The sequence below is a fragment of the Psammomys obesus genome, unplaced genomic scaffold (assembly GCF_907164565.1).
Source record: "Psammomys obesus unplaced genomic scaffold, mPsaObe1.curated_primary_1811, whole genome shotgun sequence".
NCBI lineage: Eukaryota > Metazoa > Chordata > Mammalia > Rodentia > Muridae > Psammomys > Psammomys obesus.
This window is the reverse complement of record NW_026596069.1, coordinates 10,805,507-10,832,885: the sequence shown is the minus strand read 5'-3', so window position 1 is coordinate 10,832,885 and position 27,379 is coordinate 10,805,507. Positions and strand designations below refer to the sequence as shown.

Here is a 27,379-nt window from a genome sequence, read left to right as displayed (position 1 = left end):
CTTATTTTCATATAGGCAGCATTGAGAAAGCCAGCAAGGGGAAGGGGGATTGGTGAGGAGAGGGCTAGGACTTGAAAAGGGTAGAGGAGGAGCTGAAAGGACTTTACAAGGCCTTCAGGGGGCATGCCCAGTCACTGATAAGGTGCTACACAGGGTCATACGTGAACGCAGGCCTACCCTGCAAGATAGGCCATGTTGGCCCAGTTCCCACCAGCTGGTAGACCTCAATGCAGAAAAAAAAGCTAAGAGGAGAAGTGAAGCATGTACCAATGAAGTTCCTTGTATCTGCCACCTGTGTCAAACTGACTCACAAACTGACAGGAGAGGAAAATAGGGGTTGGCACACAGGGTGCACGATGCAGCTGTCTTTGTTAGGAGTTATGCTAGAAATAAAGGGTTTACAGTAATGAATAGTTATCTCTTACAAATAGGGGCTCCTGAAAGTGATACACCACACTGCAGGTGGGATATGCATAGTGGAGGGGTATAAGCTAGAGGACAAACAAAACAAAACAAAACAAAAAACAGAAATTGGTGTAGGCTTCACTTGGGCTGTTTTGACTTTCCAGATCAAAAGTGCCTCACTAAGAAGGATGTGGGAACTATGGAGCTCCCTATAATCTTATGGAACATATATGAACATGTTCAGCAAACTTTCAAGGGCTCTGTACCTTGCCTCGGATGTTCAAAGATTGCATTCTGTGCTCAGTATGCAGAACAACAGTAGTTGCTTGATGTGCAGCCTTGCCTGCTGCCCAGAGTTTATTTTCTACAACTGGTAAATTCACACCACGGCTCTGGTGACAGAATCTCTCCATTCAGTCATGTGTTGAAGAGGCAGAAGTGGCTCACAAGCATCTCATCCCTTCTCTGGTGGCAATTCCAAAGGTCCCTGCAGCCCTAAACCAAAACACCTCTGTGGCCACAGGGTAGGCCAGTGGCCTGGAGCAAGGGTGACAGTGGCAGGTAAATACAAAGGGTCACATTGTGTGGTAAGTACCCTCAAGGCCTGAGAATGACTGGTAGCTGAAGTGGTCTTTCTCTAGCTGGTATGATGCACTTCAGCTCTTAATATCTACAGAAACCACAGTTTAACGTAGTTCAGGCCTCAAAACCTATAAACCCGCTCTCATTCCCCAGAGAATGTTTTAGAAATTATCTTCCTACTCATTACAAAGTATTACAGCATCAGACCAGTGCAGCTACTAAAGTGAACTCTTCCAAGAAGTCTGGCTCCTGGGATGGGCAGAGCTGGCTTTCCCTTAAGTTCACATCCTGTTGGGAAGACCAGGGTGTGTGAATTAATTTTGGCATAGTAAGTCTACTCTATCATAGAACTATCCCACAGTGGCTCTATCCATATTTGCTGATACATGGAGGTCTCTTTTCTCTAGCTGACACTTCCAGGGCCTGGATGAGACATGGGACGGGTGCTTGTCACCAGTAAGAAAAGTGGGAAGAAGGGTCCATGGACACCAGGGATTGCTCTGAAGCTATTCTTATCACCATCCTTAACACCCCTCTTTGGAGAAGCCAAGCAGTACTGAAGCAGTGTCTCATACTCCAAAACAGTGAATGGCTTCCTGCTCCCCAAGGCTCAATCTCCCTCCTGCAGAGACCTTATACTATACAACTTCCTGACCCCTAACTATGGAGAGTGATGAACTCTTGGATCCTGTCTATCCCTAGACCAGATTTCAGGGTTGAATGCTGAGACCTAGAAAACATTGAGACGGTATCTCTCAGGCTGGAGAGATGGCTCAGAGGTTAAGAGCACTGGCTGCTCTTCCAGGACACTGGTTCAATTCCCAGCACCCACATGGCAGTTCAGGCCTGCTTATAAGTCCAGTTCCAGGTGATCTGACACCCCACAGAGACATATATGCAGCCAAGACACCAATGCACATAAAACAAAAATAAACTTGCTTTCCTCTAATTTTTTTTCTCTCAGGAAGGGCCTGAGAAACACATGTGGCTAGTATTCCTCTGTCCAAGCTGTCACTCAGGAGCCCCATCCCTGGTCTCCTTCAAACCCTGTTTCTTGTCGTTTCTTGTCCCGTCCCATTAGGACATTATTCATCTGCTCCCAAGGCATCTACGGTATTCAGAGCTTATGTCATGTCTAAGTGTGGGACAGCACTCCTAAGAGGCTTCCCAGAACAAGACTCCAGCTCCTCTTTCTACACACTCTTCCCAGGACAGTGACTCCAAGGGCAACATCCACACTCCTGTTTTCTCCATCCAGGCAAACTGTCCTTGGATGTACAGGACCAAGAGCAAAAGGCTCCATGTCAAAGTTGGATTGTGTCCCTTCCCTCCACCGTCTCCTCCCTGAAGGCATAACATCACCTTGTCCAACTCTAGGTGAATCTTCAAGTCAGAAAGCCTTGCTTTCCTTTTGTCAGAAAGGAAAGGGGGCCTGTGATATTTATGCCTAGACACTGTGACCAACTCTCCCCAAGAAGCCCAAAACCAAATGAACTTGCAATGGAGCCTGCGATAATGCCAGTTGAGGTTTCCTTAGGGTAAACAGGCCTGCCTTTTATTGTACCCATACACTGCTGGGGTCACAGTGAAGACCTTTATGGCAGGTCTCAGAAAGAACAAGGTCCTGCACAGACCTTTGATATCTTGAAGGACAACTGAAGAGAACCTGAGAGGCACAGAGAAATAAGGACTCTTTGAGGGCTTTTTTTTTTTTTTAAACTGTGCTTTATTTAGGGCTAAGCTGGAGAAAGCGTCATCCAATAGTTACAGAAGGTTACAAGGAGTTTTAGGGAGTCAGTGTGAAAAGAGCAGTTGTACTGAACTGCAGCTGAATTTTTTTTTTTTTTTTTTACAACATCTGGACATCCTAAAAGGAGGAGTCAAGAGAAACAAAAAGAAAACTAGATGAAGTAAAACAACAAGAAAATAGAAAGAAAAGGGAGGAGGCCTGAGAGCAACCAGAATTTTGTTGTTCTAAAGAAAAAAAAGATACTTCCGAGATCCCTCTGGCCTCCAGATGGACATCAATGAGCAGCTCTTGAGGCAGAATGCAAAGCAAGTCTTCCCAAGGGTGCAAATAAATTATAATAAATATGTTATACTTTAAAATATATGTGTTCTTAAATAATTCAATGTTTTTTTCTGATTCTGAGTTTTTTAAGCAATGTCTTTAACTGCTCTAAAGTCATTTACCAAAGATAAATATCGTGCTTTCATTAAATAGTTTTCCTTGTTTTTTCTCTATCATTACAATTAAAAGTCCTACAAAATATGCAAATTTATTTACAGAAAAACAGAGCCGGCATCATTTAAACATCCCTGTTTTTCAAAATTCCTTGTAAACAGTTTCAGAAATTCTTCAAAGATTGTTTGTTTCTCTCTCTTGTTAAGGTTTTTGTGTGTGTGTGTGTTGTCTAGTTGTTTGAAGATGAAAAGTTCCCAGTTCTCCCTGGCCTGGAAAGTCTCCGGAACAAGCACAGAAGGCGAGTGAAGCAGAGGTGAGGAGGGCGGAGAGAGCGCGCGTGCGCGCAGCTCCTGGGCGGGCGGGCGAAGCAAGAGGCGGCAGGACGCTTCCGGAGAGGCGCTTCCTGGAGGAGTGGCGCTTCCGGCTGGAGCCCGCAGGTCTGGACAGCCCGGTCTGGCCTTTGGGGGCCGAGTCCGACAGCACTCGCGGGGAGACGGGATCGATGCTCAGTCTAAACTCTACAGAAGTACAGTCCTACAACATCTGGGATTTTAGCATAACGCTAACTTCTATAAGGTTTTTTTTTTCCTTTTTTTTTTTTTTTGTTTTTTGCTTTCCTCTAATTTTTTTCTTCTATGATATAGGTATTTTAAACTTTTTCCTTTTAAAATTCTGTACAACTATTATGATTTTAAGAGGGGGAAGAGTTAGAAGCATTTACAGACTTTTCACAACAATTACCTTGCCTTCGAAGTCCCCTGGTTCCCCTCGTGTTCTCACTCTTCATGGTTAATGACTTAATATCTTTGTCGTTCCCCAAATATCCACCAATCTTTTTATCTTAACAGCTCCATCCGGACATATAATACAGAAAACCATAGGAAAGTTTCAGAGACTTCAATCGGGGTAATCAAAGCGCCTCTCAAAGTATCAAAGAACTAGTATCTTGCTGTTTTAAAAGCGTCAAAGCATTATTTTTTTTCCTGTTTTTTTTTTTTTTGTTCGTTTTTTATTTATTTTTTATTTTTTTTATTACTTTTTTTTTTTTTTTCATAGAATCGCTCTAAGCTGTTTCAAGAACAGCTAGGAGGCAGGAAGGAGGTTGGTCTCCATTCTACCTCTAATTGACAGAGCTACACATCTGCAATAAAAAGTTTGGTCCTTTGGTCCCTAAATAGCTAAAGGAATGACAAATAGAGATGCTCAGTGGCGGCCTCCCAGCCGCCTGCTGGGGACCAGGCCCCTTTGTACGCTTGCCCCTGCCTGACTCAGGCGCCCACGGGCTGGAAAAGCCCCAGGATCGGTTGGCAGCAGCAGTGTCTCCTAGTGCCCAGCCCTTCAGCTTCCCCATCTGGGCTCACGTTATTTCGGTTTAAAGTTGCAGGTTTTTTGTTTGTTTGTTTTATCTCATTTTTCTTCTTCGTCGTCATCTTTATGTCATGTGTATTTTTCCCCAAACACGTGCCCTCTGTACTCCATAGACGCTATACTTTCCTTGAAGAAATGTTACAGTCACACAGAGTGTCTGGAGTCTTCAGCTTGATTGGTATTGGCTGATATGTCAAAGGTGTCGTCCAACAGTTCTCATTTATAAACAGAGAGAGAAAGAGGTTTGTTTTTAATGTAGCCCGTTCAGCATCCTGCCCTAAAATGAAGAAAATCATTGCTGATTAAGCCAGCTATGAAAACAATGCATCCAAACACCAATAGGACCCTGCCTCTGGGGAAGATGGGATTTCTGGGGGATGGTGGGTGGGAAGGAAGAGAGACCAGTATGAGAATTAGTCATGATCATGATACAGCCAAAAGAAATTTGTTCTTCTATTCAAACTGAAAAACCACTGGGTGATCTAGTGGCTATGGTTACAGCTGGGGTTTAGTTGTTGGAAGAGAATTCCTGATTGGCTTCCTTAAGAAGGGTTCTGGATTAAGGGGCTGCTAGATCTAAGGGAAGAATTTGGGACTGTGGGATAGAAATTTGTAATTATAACTTGTCCCGAGGGACCTAGCCCAGATACCATATGTATACAGAAGCCTAGCAAACAAGATAGCAGAAATGTGGCAGGCCAGCCCACTCCTCCCCAGCTTGAGGAAAACTAGGAAGACAGAGCTAACTGCCGCTCAAATTTTGCCAAATGCTTTCCCAAATTCTTTCTAGCCAACCACTTCTTCCCCAAGGTTAGTAACTATTTGCGAGGCTGTGTGTGTATATATATGTATATCTGGATATATGTGTAGAACAGATTCACCTGCACATATGTATATATACATGGATATGTGTGTATGTGTATACATCTATGCACACACATATGCACATACATAATACTTTTCTCATACATGCCAGGGAATTTAGAGGAAATTCAGAACTTCCAGGGATTGGATGGGAGAACCTAAAAAAAGGTCAAAATAGATTTAATTATTAAACTTAAAATATTAACTGAAACAGTTCTTGGAATTTTTTTTTTCCAATGGTGGTTTTTGTTTTGTTTTTAAGGGGGAAAAAATCATGATCTGACTAGAATCAGAAGGCGAATGCTTAACCATTGTGAATTAACAAATGAGGCTCATCTCCATTCTAGCAAGCAGCTTCCACTTATACATGGGGGTGACTGTTACATCAAGAAAATTATAACTGCAAAGCCCCCACTGGAGGGGACAACGTCATGCGTGTATCAATCCATGCTGGCAGGTTTTCACACTGTTGATTCAACAAACAGCAAACCGTACACAGCAGTCTAAACAATTACAACACCAAAGAAAACAATAATAAAATTAAAAAACACTTGTCAAGGACCCTTTTTCAGTTGTAAATAAAAAGATGCATTTTGCTTTTGTTGCTACTGTTTCATTCAGACCAACCAAAAATACCCTCCCATGACCCCAACCACCCTTCCTTCCCCACATTCAATTTAGCAGAAGTAGCTACAATACAAACCTTACAATTTTTACCAGGCTCTCTCTCAGAGACCTCTGGCTTTGGACTCTAGCTTTTTGGCTTAATTTTTTTTTTTTTTTTTATCATTTTGTTACTATAGATATTTTGGTTTTGGTTTTCATATTCCCTTTTAAGGTGAGATTTAAAATAGACTAACTGGAAAAAGACCAAACCTAGGAAAGTGTCAATTGAAAAAGGCCCCCAAATTTCTAGAAAAAAATAAAATCACAATATTTTCAAGTGCAAGTAAATCAACCACGCAGAAATATTTTAAGATGTTTTCCTTATTTTTAAGAAAAAAAAAGAATGGTTTATAAGTTAAATGATCCCATGTTTGATAATTGAGGAATTTGTCTTTTAGTTTTACTAATTTTTTTTTGTTCTTTTGTTTTGGTTTTTTTTTTTTTTTCTTTCTCTATGTGACATCTAGAGAAGCATTTAAAAAAAAAAAAGAAAAAGAAAGGAAAAGAAAAAACAAAACGCTGAACAAGAAAAACCAAACAACAGAAAGTAAAACCACTGCAAGCACCAAGAACGAAACAAAAATGAGCACAGCAATAGAGACCGTGGCAGCACAAGGGTTAAGAAAATGCACGTGTGATCATGACTGGCCAATCATCCACGGGTACGACATCCAAGAAAAACGCTCCAATCACAGCACCTCCACGAAACTTGACGGCAAGTGTCATGCAACCGATTCTTAGCCTTGTTACATGACGCCATCATGTCACACTGTGAACTTTGAGTTGATTTGAACTTACGGATGGGGGACTTTTCTCCACTCTCATGTGATTACGTGAACTTTATTCCTAGCTCAGCGCGAGACTGTGGTGGATTTGACTGGCCCTGGTTGGGTTGTTGGAATTTGGTTGAATGACAAAAGAAGAAAAGATTTATATATATATATTTATATATGTAGAGAGAGAGAAAGAGAGGGGGAACAAGAGAGTGAGGGGAGGGCTGGGAAGGGGTTGGGAAAGTGGAATTAGAGAGGGAAGAGGAACAAGGAGAGGGTTGAGGGTAAAGAAGGGTAAGGAAGAAGTTAAAATTAAAAGGAAAAATATTTATACAGCACCAGACCACAGCATCAGTCTAAAAGCTTGGATGAGAAAAACAGCAGTCAAATCATAAGGGAACCAACAGGAACTCAAAGGATGGAGGAAGCCAGCAGACAGACAACATGAGCACATCAACACACACAAACACACACAGCTACTTATGCAGACGCATGGCACACCATGAACAGGAGCAGAACCTCACACGGGGCCCCTAAGGGCGCCCACCATGCGTTGGGAAGAGGAAGGGGTACAGGCAGTTTGGTGAGGGGGGCCAGAAAAAAATCTAACAGCCCCTCACACCACCATAGCCAGCAAGCAGGTCTCGGGGAGCAAGCTCCATCAACACCTTCAGTTCTTTCTCCCCCACGTGTAGAGCTCTCCTCACCTGAGGGCCTGCAGGGGTGCCAGTGTGCCCTGGTGGGCTGTGCAGGTGGGAAAGGTGAGTCTCCTGAGTCACTTTGCCACCACAGTGTAGTCCACCTGGGCGGCACCCTCCCACCTGTGGATCCCACCTCAGAAAGGGTGTTCCTGGGTTACAGGGCACCTCTGTGCTCACACTTCTTTGCTCTGGCAAACCAGTGTCTTTTGTTTCAAGGTTCAGAGCAAATGACATCAGAATCCCTGGTGTCCTGTAATGCCTGAGCACTAGCACTTTCTTTTGTGATTACCTCATCCTCTTACTCGCTCAACAGCTGGCCAACTTGAGCTTGCTTCTGTGCTGTGAGGTCCTCAGAGAGGCCTGTGGTTCTCAGCTAAGAAAGGGCCATGTAGAGAGCTGCAGGGTGGGGCTACAGAAGGCAGTGTGCTGGCCTTGGCCCCTGCTGCTCTTTCCTTGGCTTTGGGGACCCCTCCTCCATTCTCCCATGCCTCCTCTACACTATCACCAGCAGCTTTCCCAGCTGTCCCAAGTCCCTAGCAGGAACCCTCAGGGTTAAGACTGACTGCTTTCCTCTGTAGACATCATTATGCTCCTCACTTCTGGGATTCTTTTGGATCGATCCTGCTCTAAGTCCCCTCCCAAGGTTATCTGTGAGCTTGCTCCCTGTTTTTCTGCAGCACCCAGACCTGTGCCAAGACCTGCACATCCTCACTTTGTCTCCAGGATCTCCAACCCACTAGCCCCTGTGCAGTCAGTCCACTTCCAGTCTGTCTTGATTTCCTTGAAAGTAGAGTAAACCTAGAATCTCACAATGTTACTTAAGCTGTCCAAGCAAGTAGGCCCACACATGGCCTCCACTCTGTCTGTCAACTCACACTGCGTTCTTTGCTTTTCATGCATCCTGACTGCTACCCTCCTCTGCATTTCCAGTCCCTCACAGAAGCTCTTACAATGTCCCATCCCTGCTAGGCTGCCTAGATAAAGGGTCCTTTTGCCATGAGAAGAGTCCTAAGAACTAAGCAGTATATTGCCATTGGGTGTTAGTGTTGGCAACTGCTGTAAGACATGTTGGTTCTAGAGCCAGAACTCCCTATCTGCACTCTGCTCTTCCTGTCTCCCCAGTTTCAGTCCAGCTGTTCCTTGGTGCCAGACACTATCTTTGGCATGTAGACTCAGACCTGAATGTATACATCCCCTCTTCTCAGAACTCCATCAAGGAACTCTCTCATACAGCCCTCATCTCTTCTATACACATCTCTCACAGACACACAGTACAATCTCCCATGTATCCATTCCCCAAAAAGGGCTATCTCACAGAGCACAGAACCCTGGGTTGATAATAGGGTCCTGACCAGCACAGACAAGCTGAGATCAAGTCTGGAACATTCTGGTCCACCATCCTGAACCAGGCAGGACCAATTCAGATACACCATCTAAAATAGCTTGACTCTAGCCATTAATAACCCAGGCCCGAAGCTATAGTCCAGCCTTCCACGGATTGGGCACACACCAGGCCCAAATAGCTAGTGGAGATGGAAACCAGCAAGTGGGGAGAGCCTTTCTGTCCCCAACCTCAACCCTACCCTATTGAGGCCTCTGTCTGTGGAACCAAACCCAGCCATGTTACCCAGCTACCTTGCCTGAATCTCTCTTCCCCAGAGATGTCTCACAGTGGCTCTGACTTGGCCTTAGAAAACACCAAACCTGCTTGAACAGCCCACCTTACTACTACATGGTAACTACCTAGTCGAAGTCACCTCCTCACCACCTGGCTGCTCTCAGCTTGACCTGGTCCCTCAAGCCTCTACTCAGGCCTCCTTCTCCTAAGTGACTAGCTTACACTTCATCATTTAGCATCACCTTCCACTGACCTATGACAGCACACTCTTTGAACTGCCTGTGGTGTGTGTGTGTGTGTGTGTGTGTGTGTGTGTGTGTGTGTGTGTGTGTTATGTAACATGCTCGTCTCTGTACCCCCAGCCCCAAGTCTAATGCCCAGCACAAAATGGTGCTCAGATTCTGTGGCCCAACATGCCCGAATCTACACATAAGGTAGAAATAGGTGGGGCTGGGGAGTGAGGAGGGCAGGGTCAGCTTTGATCTTCCAGGATCACAGAGTGTTAGCTAATGTTCACCCAGAGGGAAAAGACCCCTGCTCCAGCTGATACAGAAGGGTCTTCTGCTGGCGTCTGTACCCCTGTTGGGAAGTGTGAAATGACATGAGAGACCCAGAATCTGGAGATTCCCTCCCATACTCCTGATCATGAATCTCCACATACATGCTTTAACTCTCACATGCTCAATCTTTCTTACAGACTCTGTTCTCCTGTCACAAGGGCTGAATTGTGGATGTCACTCCTGGGTCCTCTCTCCCTTCCACACCTTCTGCTATGTCAGGAAAAGCAGCTTTGACTCTACCTTCAAATTTCATCTAAACATTCACACAGCCTAATCTGCCCAGATTAAGGTCGATACAGCAGATCTCTGTTGCAGCCCTTACAGCCTAGCATCAACATAGCAACAGGGTATCTCAGCCTCCCTAAAGAACCCTCTGACACCCTGTCTCACCTCAGAAGAGAGCTAAGTCCATGCAGTGGCCTGCAGGCTCCAAGCAGTGGCTCCTCTCTCCCCTGGGTGTCTCCCACTTCTCAGTCTCCCTGCAACACCTTGAGTCCCCTGCTTGCTCCTTAGATATGCTGTCCCTGACCTTACCCCAGTGAGAGGCCACTCATCTCCAGATGGTGCCTCCATCACCTTCTCAAGTCTATTCCAATATCAACTCAGGCTGGCCTGACAATCCTGACTACCTAATTGCAGCCCAGCTACCATTCCCACACATACCAAGACTAGGCATTCTATTCCCAGCCCTACCATGTACCCAACACAGTGCCTGAGGCACCGAGGATGGGGTGGGGTGGAGCAGCCTGAGCAAGAAGAGGCCAAGGGTGGCCTTCAGCTCTGGTCCGTGACTAAGCTGAGGATTACTGAGGTGAGCGGCATCAGGGGAAGTGGTAGAGGTGGACTTAGTAGCCTAGAACATTCCCTCAATTCCTTTCCTAGTAATCTACTCTGCCCAGGAGAACATTTAACCCAAAAAGGAGTTTCTAACTGCCTCCAGCTGCCAGGCGTGGGCAGACCAAGTAAGGTTCCAACATTGTACCCTTCCTTCCTCAGCTGTGTGTCCTCCAGCTGTGTTTCCTCCTGCTGAAGTGCTTTTGAAAATCCTTGCCCCTCCTGTCCTGGCTAAACTAGGGCAGTTACAGAGGAAAGGAGTCAAGGAGGAGGCTGCGTGCACACTTCCAGCAGACCTGGGCATGCAAGAGAGCCAGGGAGACTGGGAGAAGGCTCGACCTGAGGGCATTCCTCACCGCAAGGCCTGAACTGGCCATCTACCCACCTAGGGCCCCTGGCTAATGACAATGGGAGCCTGAAGGTGCAGGCCCAAGGCTCTGCTCATCTTCTCAAACGTTCCTCGCTTCTGCCCCTCTTGGCCTAGAGGCAGAGGGGACAGCCAAACCCGGTTCTGCCGGGATGGCCTTAGTGCTATGCCTGTGATGTAAGCCTTGAGCCAGGAGTAGGATTGACCAGGGCGCATCGGGTCCAAGGCACAGGTGAGGGCCGGGCCCAGGAAGGCCTGAGAAGGCGACGGGTCCATCCAAACCTTCCCTCCCTTTGCCCCGCCGCCCACGGTTACCTGTGCGAGTCCTGGTCTCCCCCGGGGGACGCTCCCGCCGGCGCTCAGTACGGGCGATTGGCGTCTTTGGGCCGTTTCAGCTGCACCTTGAGCCTCTTCATGCCTATCTGGAAGCCGTTCATGGCCTGGATGGCGGTCTGCGCGCTGGCCGGGTTGTCGAAGCTCACGAAGCCTGGCGAGACACGAGGGACCAGGGCCTGGGTTTCCACGGGGCCGCCCGGGGCCGCTGCGGGCGGGAGGGGAGGGGAGGGGCGGGGCTCGAGGCTCCGCCCCCGGCCCGGCCCGGCCTCAGCCCCGCCCCTCCGCCCGCAGGCCCCTCCCGGCCTGGCGCCCCGGCCCGGGCTAGACTGCTCCTCGGCTCCCGGTGGCGCCGGCGCCCGCCCCCCACCCCGGCCGGCCCGCCACCTCGGCCCTCTCCTCCCGCGGGAGAGGGCGGACACACCTGCGGGCGGAGGAGCTTATTGCACACTGTCCTCCCTGACAGGAGGGGGCCTGGCAGCGGGAGGGCACGGGGTGCCGGCCTGGGGAGAGAGAGGAGTGCGAGGGCCGGGAGGGAGGAACGTCGGGGAAGCCACTCCACCGCCCCGTCACCCCCTTCCCAAAACCCGCCTCACCCCTGGGGCTGTGCGCAGCCCTTGCCGCTTGTGGGAAGCCCCTTAGCTAAGCACACACCACGTGATGTGTCCTGCAGCAGCCTTCCTAGGGATGTGGAGCGCCTGCCACTAACCTTCTGCTCTGCGCTTCACTGCTAACTAACACCCGTAGATACACCAGATTGTGGCTTAAGTTGGGAAGTCGCCTCTGAAAGCAGTTTCTCATATAGACATCACGTAAGCAGTTCCCTAACTGCTTGGGGGGGAAAGGGGTTTCTGTGGTCCAGCGGGCTTGCTTATAGGCAGGTTGCTAGGGACCAGAACAGGGGACATCAAGTAAAAGCATGGCCTCCTGTCACAAATCTCCAGGAAATACACTTTCAGAGCTTTGTTTCATTCCGTTTCAGGGGCTTATCTTCTGTAAAAACAGACCTAGGTCCTACAAAACATTTGAAACCCAGCGTGGCTGACATGCTCAGGCTATACTCGGAGCATGCTGGTCTCCAGATGGCTGTAAGTTAGGGAAGAGATCATTTTGTGGCCAGACCCTGCGTGTAGCTTCTTTTCTGGATATTGCTGCATACCTCTAGCCTGCCCCTGGCTTCACGCTGATGTAGCCATGCCCTCGCTCTCCTGATTTTTTCACTCTCCCCTTCCTGCTCACTCCTTTTTCCCTTTGCACTCTCCCCAGACACTGTCTACATCTGGCTCTTCCCTCTTCCTCTTGTCCCCTTCCTGCTTTGCTCAACTTACTCATGCAGCTGTATATCATGAAGGATGAAGGAAGAGGGTGCGTGTCTCACTTGTGCACATATGGACACAAGCGCAAGCAGAAGTGATTAGAGTCAGGCTCAGGGCAACAAAACCAGCATCAGCGTGCAAAATCAAGTGGCTAGGAGCCTCCGGTCCAAATCCCCTCTGGCCATCTCCCTCCTGTATGGCTGGTGACTAAAGACAGGTGCTCAGCAGATCCTGAGCAGTTTTCATTGTGTGTGAAAGTCTGTTTTCACTGCTGTCCCCAGACTAAGGAAGACAGAAGAGCAAAGCCAAGCACCTATCCCCACATGACTGCACCCCTTCCCCACCCCCACAGGGGCACCTTTGGCACTGACTCTACGTGGACACCCAGGTTCGGTGTCTCTTTCTGATGGGGAGAAGGGGAAAGCTGAGAAAAGTGGGAAAACCTCAGGGCTGCCTTCAGTGAAGCCAAAAGGAGGGATAGCCACTTGGAAGAAGTTTGAGGAAAACCAGCAGCCCAGCTTCTGGGAAAGGCAAGCGCTTCCTGGGAGCCAAGGAGCTGGAAGTGTGTTTGAGCTCAGGGGAACAAGCCCTCCTCATGCAGCTTCCTCAAGTTCCTGGCAGTCAGGGCAAAGGTTTGCAGACTGGGAATTCCTTGCGTGTAGGGCTGACGGTACCATGTCCCATGCTCACTGCTTTCCTCTGCCAGAGAGCCTCCTACCCCACCCTCAAGGAGTTGTTGGCTTCCAGACATTGAAAAGCCTCAGAGGTAGAAGCTCTCCTTCCAAGGAGGGGCATTTGTGCCACGCACTCAGTCATGAAGCTCTGGAAGGCTCTGCTTACCGTTATACAGCCTCTGAGGGGTGGGTGTTAGTTAGCACAGGACATTATTACAGCCTCATACCTTTTATAAGAGGAACTGTGGCACTCTGGCCAAACTTCTGTCATTGACTGCCTCATCGACCCTTAAGGATCTCCTAGGGATAACTGCAGGGCAGTTCATAAATGAGGGCACTGAGGTGGTTCAGAGTGTTCACTGGAGCTCTGGAACTACAAGTCTCTGGGAGAGGGGCAGAAGGCTCTGCTGTAGAAGTGAGCCAGGGGACCCAAGTGGCTAAAAGGGGAGGAGAGGGCTAGATTGGCATGACAGAAGCCTAAGAAGAGAAGAAATTGAGCAGAGGTGTCCAGAAGGTTTCCAAAACAGAGAAAAGAAAGCTTGGTCATGGGGACGCCAGGGAAATGACTTTGAAAACTGGGTTGTGTCCAGAGGGACAGCCAATTAGGCAGATGTGATGTGGCTAGAGGCTCCTAGTGGTGTTCTTTACATGATGTTTGTGGTATAAATGATGCTTCTCAGGTAAAGCACAAATGGAGCAGACATCCAGATGAGCTAGATATACATCATCTTAATTCTTAAAGAAACATACCAATCAGATAGGGAGAGGCAAGGTATGCATTTTTTTCTCTTTGTTTTTCCATAGCCAAAAAGAAATAAGATGCTGGGGCAACTCTACATGATTGAAGAAACATGAGTTTCCTGTGATAGCTGCCAGAGGGGAGGGCACAATGATGGCAAGATCTTGACTCTCCTGGAGAACACATCCTGAGTCCCCAAGATTTTCGTGATTCCATACTGGAAAATGCCTTATACTTAATGCTTTGGGATGCTTCTTCATTTTGGGCTCCCTTCTCTCTACCACCCTTAAGTTCCCTGGCCATCACAGCCCGTCACTCACTCCTCAAACACCAAGAATCTGAGCTGTATGAAGTTTTGGCAGACCAGCTCTGACTCCATGTAAGCACACTGTGGGTTCTATACCCTTGGGGACTCATGAGTAGATATAACTACAACGATGCTCTGATGGGGTAAATGAAAAGAAGGAAGATGGACCAAGATGGAGTTGAAAGAAAAGGTGTGAGCATGAGAGAGGATCCCATGAGATCTAGACCTTTCTGAATAAAGATACCAAATTTATAAAAACAAAATATAATACGCCCAATCAAAGACTCCTTGCAGAATAGCAAAAGTCTAGTACAGACCTCTTCGCTAGTACTGTGAACCCTCTTTCCTCCAAAGGCTCATTTCCTGTCCTTTACCTCTTCTCCCTCCAGCCACATGCCCATTCCAGCCTCCTCTGCCTTCCCTACTGCTTCATCGCGTGGTATTTGGCACAGCTCACAGCTGCTAAGTAGCTGTGGTTTCTACTGAGCTCAGAACTTAAGACTTCCTGAAGGCAATCTCCTCCTGGCTCCTCAACAATGCCCACTCTGGTGGTCTGAAGTGGGTGTAAGGGTGGGGTCACTGCATGGCATGAAGGGAGCAAGGAACAGGGCAGGCATAGGAAATGTGGCAGGACAGAGAGGTGGAGAGATGGCTGAAGGGCAGGTAGATAGGGCCTCCTCAGGCTGACGAACTTCTGGATCACTGGCTTTTACCCTAAGGCTCAAAACCAGACTCTCTGAGCATGAGACACTGTTGGGAAGATGAGTCATGCTCTGACTCTGCATTCTATCCCCCCACCTCCACCCACAGCGACCTCTTCCTTTTCTTGGTGGCTGGAACTGGGTTTGGGAGCTAGAAAGATTTCTTGGACTGGGAAACCAGAGCTGAGTGTGGGTGGAAAAAGCTGAGAAGCCAAAGGAAAAGCAGAACAGAAGAAAAGGACTGAGATGGAGGCTGAGCCAGGAGCACCTGGGGCAGTGTGAAGGAGCAGGAGGAGTCGGTGGGGGGCAGCCCCCATCCTAGGTGAAGCCGAATGGTTTGTTATCTTTACCCACCAAAGCATTTACTTTGGTTAGTCGCCCGATCCACAAACACTTTCGAGGAGATGACATTACCGAAAGGGAGGAACATCTGCATCAGCTCAGCGTCCCCAAACTCCTGGGGCAGATGGTAGATGAGCAGGTTGCAGCCCTCTGGCCCTGCGGTGAGGGGAGGGGATGGGCAGGGAAGAGGGATGCCAGGGTGGGGGAAGAGAGAGACAGAGGAAAGGTGAGTTAGGCAGCGCAGCAGGGAAGGAGGGGCAGGGCTAGGAGGTGGAGGCTCTTTCAAGAAGCAACCCCCAAAGAATGGGGGACTTTACTGAGCCCCAAGTATGAGCTCCAAACTCTACGTGGCCCTGGGCAAGTCACTGAAACTTGCCCTGGGCAAGTTTCTGTGTCTCAATGGTCTTTCAGCAAACAGATCAACAGTGGTGCCCTAGCAGCAGCTCTGGGGCTGGAAGGGCAAGCAATGAGAGAATGGAGGTGAATATGCCAAGGCCTGATCAGCTGTGTCCTTGGAAATGAGGTGCTGAGGAAGGAGCACAGAATTTGGAGGTACTCCTCCAGCCCTGGGAGTATTCCCTGTTGTTGGGAGGGTGGAGAGCATGGCCCTCACCCTGTGCTGGTGGCACTTTACTTTCTCTGCCTTTCAGTCTCAGCTCAGGCCTGGCCTGCAGTCTTCACATAGATTCCTTCCAAAGGCCCAGCTGCCCTGCTCCATACTTTACGCTCCCTCCTATTCTTGATGATTGAAAGCAAGATTTTCTCTTTCCGATCCAGCATTTGGTATAGGCACCGCTTCAGGGAGGCTCCACGGTTTGTCAGGGCACCCCTGAGCTGCCTCCTCTTGTTTGAATAGCAGGCAGAACACTTCCAGCCTGGGAACATCCTTGGGTTGTCCTAAGCAAGTTGTGTGGGACTCACCCCATCCTCTGACTTAGCTACACTGTCACCACTTTACAGCTGAGGAAACTGAGTTCCAAACTAAGCTGCCAAAAAAACATAGTGCAGGGTGTGTAGGGGGTGGTAAAGCCAAGATATGAACCCATACTTCATATGAACTTCATACTTCCTCCTACCTGTCATGAACCATAAACTTCCAGGCTTCTCCAGGACTTTGTATTTCTGGAATTTCCAGATAAAGCTGTGTTTTTTACAATGGTTCAAAGGATCAATTTTAACTATTTAAATGGAAATCTTCCCTAGTTGTCCTGTTATCTTAAAAAGCATCTTCCGTGTTTTCCTTGAACTTTGAGGAAACTTTTTTTTTTTTTACTTTGAGGAAAGTTAAGGTCACTTCAGTGATGATGTCTAAACATGAGTCCCAGTGAAGGCCATAAGACAACAGCATGGCCTGCCACCAGCTACATGACTTAGGCATCCAGAAGCTACTGTCCTCCTCACCTAGAACCAGTGAGGCTGCCAGATAATCCATCCTGGGAACAAATAACTGGCTCTGGGTGCTCTTCTGCCCTCCCACCATCTTCCTCCTTTGACTGCCTCACCACTACCAGGCCCAGAGCCTGAATATTTCCTTGCCCACTAAAGCTACCTTCTAAGCCACTGACCTCTCCAGCAGCTGGTAGATTCTCCCACTAGGACCTCTGCCAGCGGATGGCATATTCAGAACTAGGCAAGGGTGTGCTTCTTTACCACCACCCAAACTTTGGTGGCCCCTTCTCTTAACCCTGTCTGCTCCAACCATGCAATGTTCTTGCTAGTGCATGCCAGCTAAATGTACCTCTTAATGGTCCCTGGCTAGATAGGACCACCTTGGGGGGGACCACCAATGAGGACAAATCTAAGTTATACTGCACCACTCCAGATCCACTCCAGATCCTCTCCCCCAATTGTATCTCCCTGAGATTTCTTCTGGCCTTTTCCTTCTAGTGGCCCAAGTCCATACTGGCTTGGGTTTTTCTCCACATCACAGAGGTTTTCTCTCCCACAATAAGGTCACTCGCTATAACTAGACCATTCGCCTTCTCCCATCCACATCTCCCTGGGGCCCAACATATGCCTCCCCTCCTGTTCTCATTCGTACTCTTCAAGGCTTCCTTGATGGCTCTACTCTACCCCATGCTGAAAGCTGCCTTGGAATTGGAATTGGAATAAACTCCAAATTTAGATTCCTCTATGAGCTTTCAGAGACATCAGCTCAGTTCTGTCTGCAAGGTGTGGCTGAATGCCCTGCTGTGTCACCCTAACTGGGATGTTAGGAGCCGTTATTGTCCCCATATTTAACAGTGATCCTGCGCTCCAACTCTTCCTGCAGTGCTTCATTCACAGAATCCAGTCCAACCTAGGGCAATAGTGACATGCAGCTTCAGAGACAGAAAGTGATCAGTTAGCCTCAGGCAGAGCTGCAGCCATACTCACCCCAGAGACCCTTGAGCCATCTGTGCACCAGGTGGCCTGGGAATTGGTTCTGGGATCTGTTGGTTTTTAGGCTCAGCTCAAAGACTAGGAGCTGACAGGAGCATCCTCCTCAGCTACCAATGTGTTCTGACATTCAACAGTAGGCCATGGGAGAGGTAACCATGCTGCGAGAGACTGCCTGCAACAGAGCTGAGGGAACACAGCCTTCTTTCCCAGTCTTCATACCACCTGTGGCACCTGACTTTTGTCTGCCTCTGGCCCACCTTTCTTCCTATCTCCTGGGCCCCAGGCTCAACTCATGCTTGCTAACGTCTTTTGTTCATGGTGCCCCCTAGTTGTAGCACTTACCTCCCCACTTCTATGTGCTAGTTTTCCTCTTTCCAAGCCCACAACCTGTCCCTAATGCCATAACCCACTGTGTATACAGCATGGTTCTGCTAGCATCTGTATCCATGCCCCACTCCTTCCTGCCTTCTGTTCCCTAGGGAGCCTCTACATCATGGCCAGGAGAAAGGGATGGGTCCATGAAATATTTTTGAAAGGGCAAAGTGAGGCCTGTCACACAGGGCCTGGTTAGGGGACAGGGTATGGTTGAGTTTGCGCAGAGCTGGAAAAGGTGTGAGAAAATCAGAGCTAGATACGTAGGGTAGCACAGGTGGGAGTTGGGGGTAGGCGGTAAAAAGCACAAGGGGACTTGAGTTTAAGGCCAGTAGTAAAGGCTATCATTTCTCTCTCTCTCTCTCTCTCTCTCTGTGTGTGTGTGTGTGTGTGTGTCTGGCCTAGCTGAGAAAGGTCTGGGCTGCAGGAAGGCAAGCCCCAAGGCTCACAGCCCAGGGAAGGACTTTTGGGGTGAGGCAGGCCTTAAGGGACTACTCGCCCTGCCCAGCTCACTGATGGGGGCCTAGTTGGTGCTCATCTACTGCTAGGCATGGGGATAAGGAATGGGAGAAGCCTACCACAGACCTCCTGGGTCCTGGGTATGGGGAAATGTGATGATGTGGGCCTTGGGGGCTGTCTGATGCATGGGGACATGCCTTGTGAGGCTTTGGAGGTGGGAAGTGGGTAGAGACATGCCCTGGACCAGCAGGGCTTCAACGGGGTTCCTAAGGGAGGAGAGTGGAAGGAATTGGGGTGGGGGACAAGAAGCACAAGGAAGGGAGCCAAGTCTGTTTGTCTGATCAAGGCTTCCGTTTATTAGAAATTTTTACCCAACTTATATAGGGAGAAGGCAAGAAAGGGGGAAGGTAATTAGCTGCTGCAGGAGACAGGAAGAGTGCTTTCATGTGTTAAATAGGGTGCCTGCAAGATAACTTAGGGATGTTTTCTCATGGATGCTCTAACAAACTGATGTCCTCACAGTCTATCACCCATGAGTTAGGGTCCTAGATAACTTTCACTAAATAGCTTTAGGTCTCCACTAAATGACCTTTGCTCACTATTTGGCCTTGGCCTAGCAAACACCTTTTGTCTCCACTAGATAGCTTTGACTCACTAATTGACTTAGGCTTCAGTAGATAGCTTAGTCTTCACTAGATAGCTTTGGCTTTGGCTTCTGTAGATAGCTTTGGCTCCCGGCAGAGATAGGCTATGTGTAGACATTTGCTGCATGGGGTACAGGAGAGCAGACCTCAGTGAGATTTGATATACACATCTCTCTAGGGAATTGTCCTCACTGTCTTTATTGCGTAAGTGCTGGAGTGGAGTGACTGTACAGAATCACCTAAGCAGAAGGTGACCATTCTGGGAGTCAGAGCCTGAGGATGTAGTTTGAAATCCATATTTGCAACCATTCAGGAGCTTGAGTCCTCTGGGGTTTCTCTCACCAAAGGGATTTGAATCAGTTGGCTCCAAAGCAGTTTCCTTAAGCTCCAGATCACTGGTACAGTCTACTGCAGGGGCCTCATGTCTTACATTTGAAAACCACTGGAGCCTGCCATTGGCAACTTCTGGGACAGATTTGGTGGCCTTGTTACAGGTAGCTATTACCAGGGGCTGAAAAAGATGGGTCTTGTTAGTGTCCCTGTTTCTCAAGCTCTGTGGCAGGGCCTCTGAGACAATGGTTTACATAGTATCCCATCTTGCTGTTTCTGTGGATCTTTGTGTATTGAGAGGGAAACTGATGGGTGCCATCATGTAGTCTCTACTAGGGCTCTGGTCTTACCTATCCTGCTCTACCAACACTGGCTTCTGCACACAGCCTTCCAGGGCAACCCTCTTCATCAGACCTGCGTTGCAGCTGTAGGACACCTCATCCTGCCCATGGAGCCTGTCTGGGAGCACTGCTTTTCTCTCCCAATAACTGGGAGGGTTCATGTATCCTGTACAGGATGAACTTGCTTCCTTTTCCTGGCTCCTGCAGCCATGAGCATTTATTTCTTCCTGCCCTCCATACTGGCCAAATCCTACTCCTCAGGGAAGGTAGGTGGACACTACTTCCTGCAGCACCTCACTTCCTCAACCACCTCAGGCTCATCACCATTTCCTTCCCAGTGCAAGTGTTGCAAAGGCTGCCCCTCCCAGCTCTGCTCACACTCTTTGGGAACACAGAGGATGGACCGCAGATAACACCCCAGAGAATGGACCTGTGTGTTCTCCATAAAGCAGAGAGCTCCCTGGATCAGGGACAAGGCCTCCACCAGCAAATATAACCTTACATTCTGTTAGGACTTGTTTAAGAGTAACTGAAAGGGCTTGTAGCAGAAGGAAAACAACTTCCCCATTCTCAAGAGTTGGTTTTTAAGAACCAAGATACATGCATGTGAGCTGTGTCAGAGCACTGGCAAATAATAACGGGAAGTTGAAGAGGTTCCTTTCTGGACCCTGGGGCATGCTTTTGGTCATCTGCCCCTGGGCTAGGCTACCGCTTTGATTTTCAGAGCTAGCTGCCCATAAGATGCACACCTCCTTGTATGAATAGGAGAGTACCTCTTCTAGCCCTGCAGCTCTCTAATCCACCTCTATGCCATAACATCTAACCAAGGTTCCATCAGAGGCCTGGGGAAGCCAGAAGCCCAGATAAAGCAGCCTCTTCGGGGAGTGGGGAAGGGAGGGGTCAAGACTCACCTTCTCTCTGTTGCTGGGGAATCATTGGCGGTGGCTGAGGAAAGGCCTGGCTTATCTGACCATAGGCAGCAGGGTAGGCAGCTGCTGAGGAGCCGAAGAGAAAGTCAAGAGATGACAACAGGGTGCAGAGAGATAGAGATGGGGGTGGGGGGGACCAGAACAAAGAGAAAGATTTCAGTGTCAGTTAATAAGAGCCACCAGCCACAAGGTGTACAGCAACTCAGGCAGTTCAGAGAAAGCAGCTTTCAAATTGTGATACCTCTGAAGGGGAAGTGTCAATATGTATATCAGAGACGACTTCGTGCGTGCGGTGCGTGCGGTGCGTGCGGTGCGTGCGTGCGTGCGTGCATGTGCAGCTGACCTATCCTCACTTCTGCTGAGATGATACCTGGTGAGAAGTAAAGAGTCTGAAGATGTGTGGATGTGTGTCCCCCGAGACTATACCTGAAGCTCTGTGTTCAGCTGGGAAAGGTCGGGGGTGGGAAGGGGGAGAGCTGTCTCTCTTGGCAATGCAGCCTAACTCTCACAGCTGCAGAGCCTGAGGTTAGAGCTGGAGCGGGCCTCACAAAAATGGCGCCTCCACTCGGCTCCAGTTGAGTGAAGACAGCTTCCCCTGAAGTGCCATCTTGTGATGTAGCCCCATCACCCACAGGGAGCATCACTAGATCTCCAAAGCAAGTGAAAAGTGCCTTCACCAGGCCAGACAGCAGGCACAGGCTGAGTATGGGTGACAAGAGTATGTGGCCAAGTGGTGGGACAAAGGGAGAGGCCTGGTTGACAGTTTGGCTGGGTTCTGTAACACCTGGCGTTTTGGCCCCAGGCTGTCTCTTCCTGCCTGCCTGTCCACTTTGCTGCTTCTCCTCTGGCCTCCAAGCTGCTTCCCCTCCAGAGTCCCTACTCCTCTCTAACCCGGGCCTCTGTTTCCTGAGTCAGAGACCAGGAACTGCTCAGAGCAGCAACCGACATGGCTGTGTAGCTTGAGACTACCAGGTACATTGGTCCTGGCGACCGGTACGATACAGACAAGAAATCAAAATGTGCCTGGATCTCCAACTCAAGGAGTTCTGGCCCTCCCTCCACCCAATTCCACCCACCCCCATGCCAGAGTACCATATAGTGAACCTGAGGTGGAAGACATCCCAAGTGGTGCCAGTACCACCCTCCCTCCTTCCACCCAGAGGCCCCACTACTTCCTCCCTTCCTTATGCAGAGCTGGAGCAGGTCTGGAGAGGGAAGGCACCCCTGGTCCAGATATGTGGAGAGGTGAGGACATCTAGGGCAAGAGCCAAGAGGCTGCATGGATACTAACGTCCTGCATACTGCTGCACTCCAGCGTAGGCCTGTTGCAGGGGGTCCGCTGCAGTGGGACTCTGTGCTGCAGGAAGCCAAGAGAGCAGAGGTCAGTGATGACCACCCAAACTAGGCCCTCTTCCCCACCATGCCCCACTGTGGCTCTGCCACCTTCTCTAGTCACCCTAGGCTGTCCCTGAGAGAGGGCAGCTGAGACAGGCACCTTGAGAGCGGGGTCCTATTGGTGTTCTCCCTTCTGCACCCAGAACCCTAAGTAGACACACATTTGTCCATTCTAACTGGGAAGTACATAGTGAACCTGGCCTGGGGTAGGACTGAGGTTGGTTCCAAAGAGCCAGGGATGTTCAGGTTGGGGGCCTTTTTTGTTCACAGATTCCCAGAAGAATGTAGGAGCAGTGAATGAGAGAATGGCTTGCAGATCCCATGAGTGAATGAAAGGCTTCAGGAGGGCTCACCCTGACACTCTGTCTCTGTGCTGGGTAGGTTTTTGCTAACATGACACAAGCTAGAATTATCTGGGAAGAGGAACTTCAACTGAGAACATTCCTTCATCAAGTTGGACTCTAGACAAGTCTGCAGGGCATTTTCTTGATTAATGATTGATATGGGCTTTGCCCAACTCAAGGTGGTTGGGGCCACCCTTGGACAAGTGGTCCTGGGTTGTATAAGAATGTAGGCTGAGGGCTGGAGAGATGGCTCAGAGGTTAAGAACACTGGCTGTTCTTCCAAAGGTCCTGAGTTCAATCCCCAGCAACCACATGGCGGCTCATAACCATCTATAGTAAGATCAGGTGTGAAGACAGAATGTTGTATAAATAAACATATCTTAAAAAAAAAAAGAATGTAGGCTGAGCAAGCCATGGAGAGCAAGCAAGTAAACAGCACCCCTCCATGGCCTTCCCTTCAGTTCCTGCCTCTAGGTTCCTGCCTCGGCTTTCCTCACTGGATTGTGGCCACTTGATATGTTGGCCAAACAAACTCTTTCCTTCTCAAGTTGCCTTTTATCATGATCATTATAGCAGCAACAGAAGGAAAAAGAAATTACTGCTCTTGGGTCTGTCAACAGGACTTGGACAAAGATAACCCCTAGAGAAACTGGGGAGCCAGAAGAAGATAAAAGCTTTAGCAAGACCCTCTGGGAAACTGGAGAGTAGTGGCAAGTTTTGCTTTGCCTCTGGTTTTTGTTGCTGCGGAGATCTCAGTAGAAGAATGAAGTATGCGCCAGCAGTGTATGTAGCCCTTGGTTACCAAGACTAGTGATGGTTGACAGAACGAATGGGATAGACCAGGGAGGCCCATGCACTGGGAGGATCCAGCCCCACTAAGTCTGAAATAAATGGGTTAACCCATTTATAATAAATGGGTGGCAATAAAAAAAAGCTCCTGGGCTCAAGTGCCCTTTGACTCAGACCAGGAAAGCTGAGTGCCTATGAGGCTTCCGATGCCTTTAATGAAGAGAACTCCCACTTCCTTCTGAGCCCTTGTCCATGTGCCTTTGTCTAAGTTTCCACCAGGGAACAGCTCCTAGGGCTCAGAGGAGTCTTGAGAACAGCCTGGGACAAAGGTCTCTGGAGACAAGCAGGTAACATAATACACTCCTAGGAATTGTGTGTGTGTCCATGTTCACAAGCACACTTGTTCACACACACATATAAAGAGGGGGAGGGGGGCTCTGCCTAGCAGGAGGAAGCTGATCAGGGATCATATGAGCTATTTCCTGCCTGGGACTGTCCCAACCCAACACCCAATCCCTACATTTCCCCATGGTGGAGGCTAGAACCAAGAACTCCAAGCTGTTGATATTTAGCAGAGCTAATTTCTGCTCTAGAGCCTGTCTCCTTTGCTTTCTTGTGAGTCCTCTAAAGTGACAGCCATGTCTGGTTTGCTGTTTTGGTCTTCCCAGATGCTCACCCATTCAGCACCTGTATGCACGTAAGAAATGGTGCCCTTTTCTCAAGGCACGAAGTTTGAAGCCAATGTGTGAAACGGTCTGTACAATTTAGAGGCAGTGCCCAGCATAGTGCTAGGAGCTCAGCAAATAGTGCATTGGGAAGAAAGTATAAATAGTTCTTGGTGATTGTGGGAGCCAGTCTTTCAAGGGTGGTGTGGGGCCATTAAAACCACAAACATTATGCACTCCAAGCATGGTTGTGAGCAAGATGGGAGAACAGAGACATGACTGGGGCTAAAAATTGGAGAGATGCATGCAGAGACCTCTCTCTGTTTCTCTGCCTAACGACCTCATTAGTAACTGCCAAAAAGTGAACATTTTGAAGGATCTCGCTCATTACGGTGGCTCCAAACTACGCATTTAAAGATGGTAAATTAATTTTTTTAATGTACTACTTTTCTCCTCTCCTTCTCTCCATGCCTCCTCTGGTTCTTTCAGGGAATTGTTTAAGGGATGTGGCAGATTGTTACAAATAGAAAAAAAGAAATGTCTCCAAGCTCCATCAGGGAAATGGCTCACAGATGCCAGTGAGGGTGGGGAAGGAATTGGAGAGCCAGATGGCCTTAGAGGCAGGGAAGAGTGGAGGAAGAAGACACCCAGATGTGCCAGAAGTGACATCTCCCAGCTGACAGGACTGAAATTAGCAGGGTCACTTAAGCTTCCAGCATGCCAAGCCCCTCCTCCACCACCTGTGCCAGGCAGGAGTCTCCATCCTTAAACAGCACATCAGATCCTCTGGGCTCTAAAAGTCCCTGCCTGGACCTCTGTGGCCTGAGCATTGCACTCTAGGGCATGCACTGGAATCGAGGTCAACTCTGTGTCCACAGCTAGGCAATGCTTCTCTCTTGTTCCTTCATCACAGTGATCACGCTTTGCTCTTGCTACAGCTCTTTGATACTACAAATGTCTGTGAAATGAGAACCTCTAAGCTTTGTCAAGACCCGTAGTGGATTCTGATGAGAATGAGTCTGCCCCTCGTTGGTGTGTCTACCATAGATGTCCTCTTGTCCTTACTAGACTACCTCCTAATAACCCTGCCTCTTCCAAGCTGGCCTTTTCCTGCCTCTGGGTCTCCAGGACAGCCCACCCTAGAGCTGCAGGACTCTCTCTTTACTTGAGTCCTTAGTCATCTTGAATCAGAGAACATTCCCTCCTGATCAGACTTAGATGTGCTGTTTAAAGATGGGGTGGGAAGGTGGATATTGTGCTCTCAAACGAACTTTGACTTCCTAGAGGACAACCCGATGTCCTGGAATCCAAGCATCTTTCGAGGACTGGGATGTTATGGCCCCTTCCTCTGACCTCCAGAAAGGAGGACAGGACTTTGCACATCTCTATTACGTTGCCACTTGTTAGTCTAGGACTCTGGACCCTGTTTCCCCATCCTGGAATCTGTCATCCTTCCTATGAGAAGGTAGAGTGCTTCAGGACAACTTCGTGCTCTTGCCATGTGAGGACCACTGAATTTGACAGGAACAAAGTCAATCCACAATCAAAAATCAGTTTCACGTCCTAAACACAGACCCAGAAGCAGCGGGACAGGAGCTGTCCAAAGTGCTGACCTATTTTTTTGTGTGCACCGAGAAAGACTGGACTGGGATGCAATGGCTAGACCATTCTTCAAAATAACTCCAGCACTTTCCCCCAATGAGTCCTTTGTTACTTTTACTAAATATGGTTATTCCTTTAGCTCCTGTTTTCCTAGTTATTACAGCGTAAGTTCACAATCAATTTGCAGTTACTGGCCTCTTTTCTCTACCTGGGTTGTACAATTGCTTCCTGTGTCTTTTCTTCCTGAAAATAGTCCCTGGGATGGAATTTTTTCTTATTGATGTGAATGTACTTCCCATGTTATGGTTTTGGTCCTTTCTCTCTCATTACAGGCTCCTTGAAACAGGTGGGTGGCCCTCTATGATCACATGTGTGATTTTACCAAGGAATGGCCAGAAGGCTGGGGTTGTGTATTCCTTTTTCTAACGGTGAGTAAGAAAAGAACAGACAATATGTCTGCTGGGGGGAAGGAAGGGCCACTAGACATACTTACCTGGGTAGGGGTGGATGCCATTGGCAAACACAGCTTCCGCAGCAGGCTGCCCATTGGCCTGTGGGGGGAGGCCAGTGAAGCCATTCACCCCAATGGGGGATGGAATGCTAGGCACAGCTGGTGCAGTGATGCCTGGAGGGGTGCTACCACCTGGTTTGGGGGAAGCAGAGTGGTTGGGGAAGAGAGAAGGCAAGGACAGCAAAGGTGAGGAAGGCCGAGCCATGGAGTGCTACCATGCCACCCCCCAGGGGACAGATTTAGAGCTCACACAGCCACCCTGTGTTTTTGGTTAACTACGCCTTGGCTAAATTTCTTGAATGTAGTGGTTTCATTATCCCCAGCTTATTCACTGTTCAAGGCAGAGCCCCTATCCTATGAAGATTCCTCTGTCCATGGATGGCTATCCTTGAACCTGGAGCACATAGACTATTCTCAGTGTCCTTGACTCTAACCACACTTGGCCATTTGTTCTTTTTCAGTGGCTCTTGTGCATTCTGGGCAAGTCAGGATTGGCTGATCATTTTTGGGTCCATGAAAGGCTTATCTGCCTCTCTAAGAAATTTTGCTATTCAACCTGAGAATTCTAGATCCTTACACTAAGGGACAAATGGCAATTCAGAGTCCAGTCTCAGTCTTATTTGGCTTCCTTCACAGAAGAAACAGTGGTGGTCATGGTAGTGATGATTAAGTTGGGGCCAATGACAACACCATGAATCTTCCATATTCAAGGTGGCAGATACCAAGAAGTAGGACTGTTATTTTTGCTGAGGTCTGAAAGGCTGGAAAGAGTGTTCCTATTGTAGCTAAAGCTGACCCACTTCCCAGACCCATAGCTGTCCCTGAGATTGGGTACCAGAACTAAGTAATAGGGTGATGTTCTAGTCGAGTCCAAGAGTATCTCAGTCTTTTGTGGCTTTGAGATGGGAAAGGAATAACTGGACCTCAGGAAGGTTGCTGTTGTGGTCTGGTACACAGATTCAGAGAGCTTGGTAAAAGAGAACCCAGCATGTCAGCCCATCTTAAATGTAAAGCCTATGGCTTCTCAGTATTAGTCATTGGGGGCCAGATAATTCCTTTTAGGGAGCTGAGCTGTGTATTGTGGGCTGTGTGGCAATACCTGGCTGGCCTCTACACACTAGATGCTAGCACTCTCTCTTCTGAGTCATGACAAAAATGTCTGTGGATGTTGCTAGATATCCGGGGGGGGGGGGGGGGGGGAGAGAAAAAACTGTTTTGGGGCAAAGGCGAAAGGGCACAAAAAAAAAAGCTTTTTAAGTAGGGGGGGGGAAAAAGAAGAAG

The 27,379-nt window shown here is 48.6% G+C and overlaps 1 protein-coding gene across 36 annotated transcripts in view; it reads right to left on the bottom strand.

The window, feature by feature from the left end:
* Positions 1-2,698: 2,698 nt before the first annotated feature.
* The window catches only part of Celf4 (CUGBP Elav-like family member 4), a 276,506-nt gene continuing 251,825 nt past the window's right edge, over positions 2,699-27,379 (bottom strand). For 6 of the 36 annotated variants that reach the window (XM_055625334.1, XM_055625337.1, XM_055625335.1 and 3 more), the window contains exons 8-15: positions 26,081-26,230; positions 22,084-22,149; positions 20,775-20,858; positions 15,408-15,491; positions 11,681-11,759; positions 11,239-11,410; positions 6,869-6,953; positions 2,699-4,817 (exon numbers count right to left, since the gene is read on the bottom strand). In XM_055625334.1, the coding sequence (XP_055481309.1) occupies positions 6,900-6,953; positions 11,239-11,410; positions 11,681-11,759; positions 15,408-15,491; positions 20,775-20,858; positions 22,084-22,149; positions 26,081-26,230 (689 nt within the window). In that variant the 3' untranslated portion in view covers positions 2,699-4,817; positions 6,869-6,899. Of the gene's footprint in view, positions 4,818-6,868; positions 6,954-11,238; positions 11,411-11,680; positions 11,760-15,347; positions 15,492-20,774; positions 20,859-22,083; positions 22,150-26,080; positions 26,231-27,379 lie in introns of those variants that run through there. The other 30 variants (XM_055625336.1, XM_055625338.1, XM_055625345.1 and 27 more) reach the window with 9 other exon arrangements.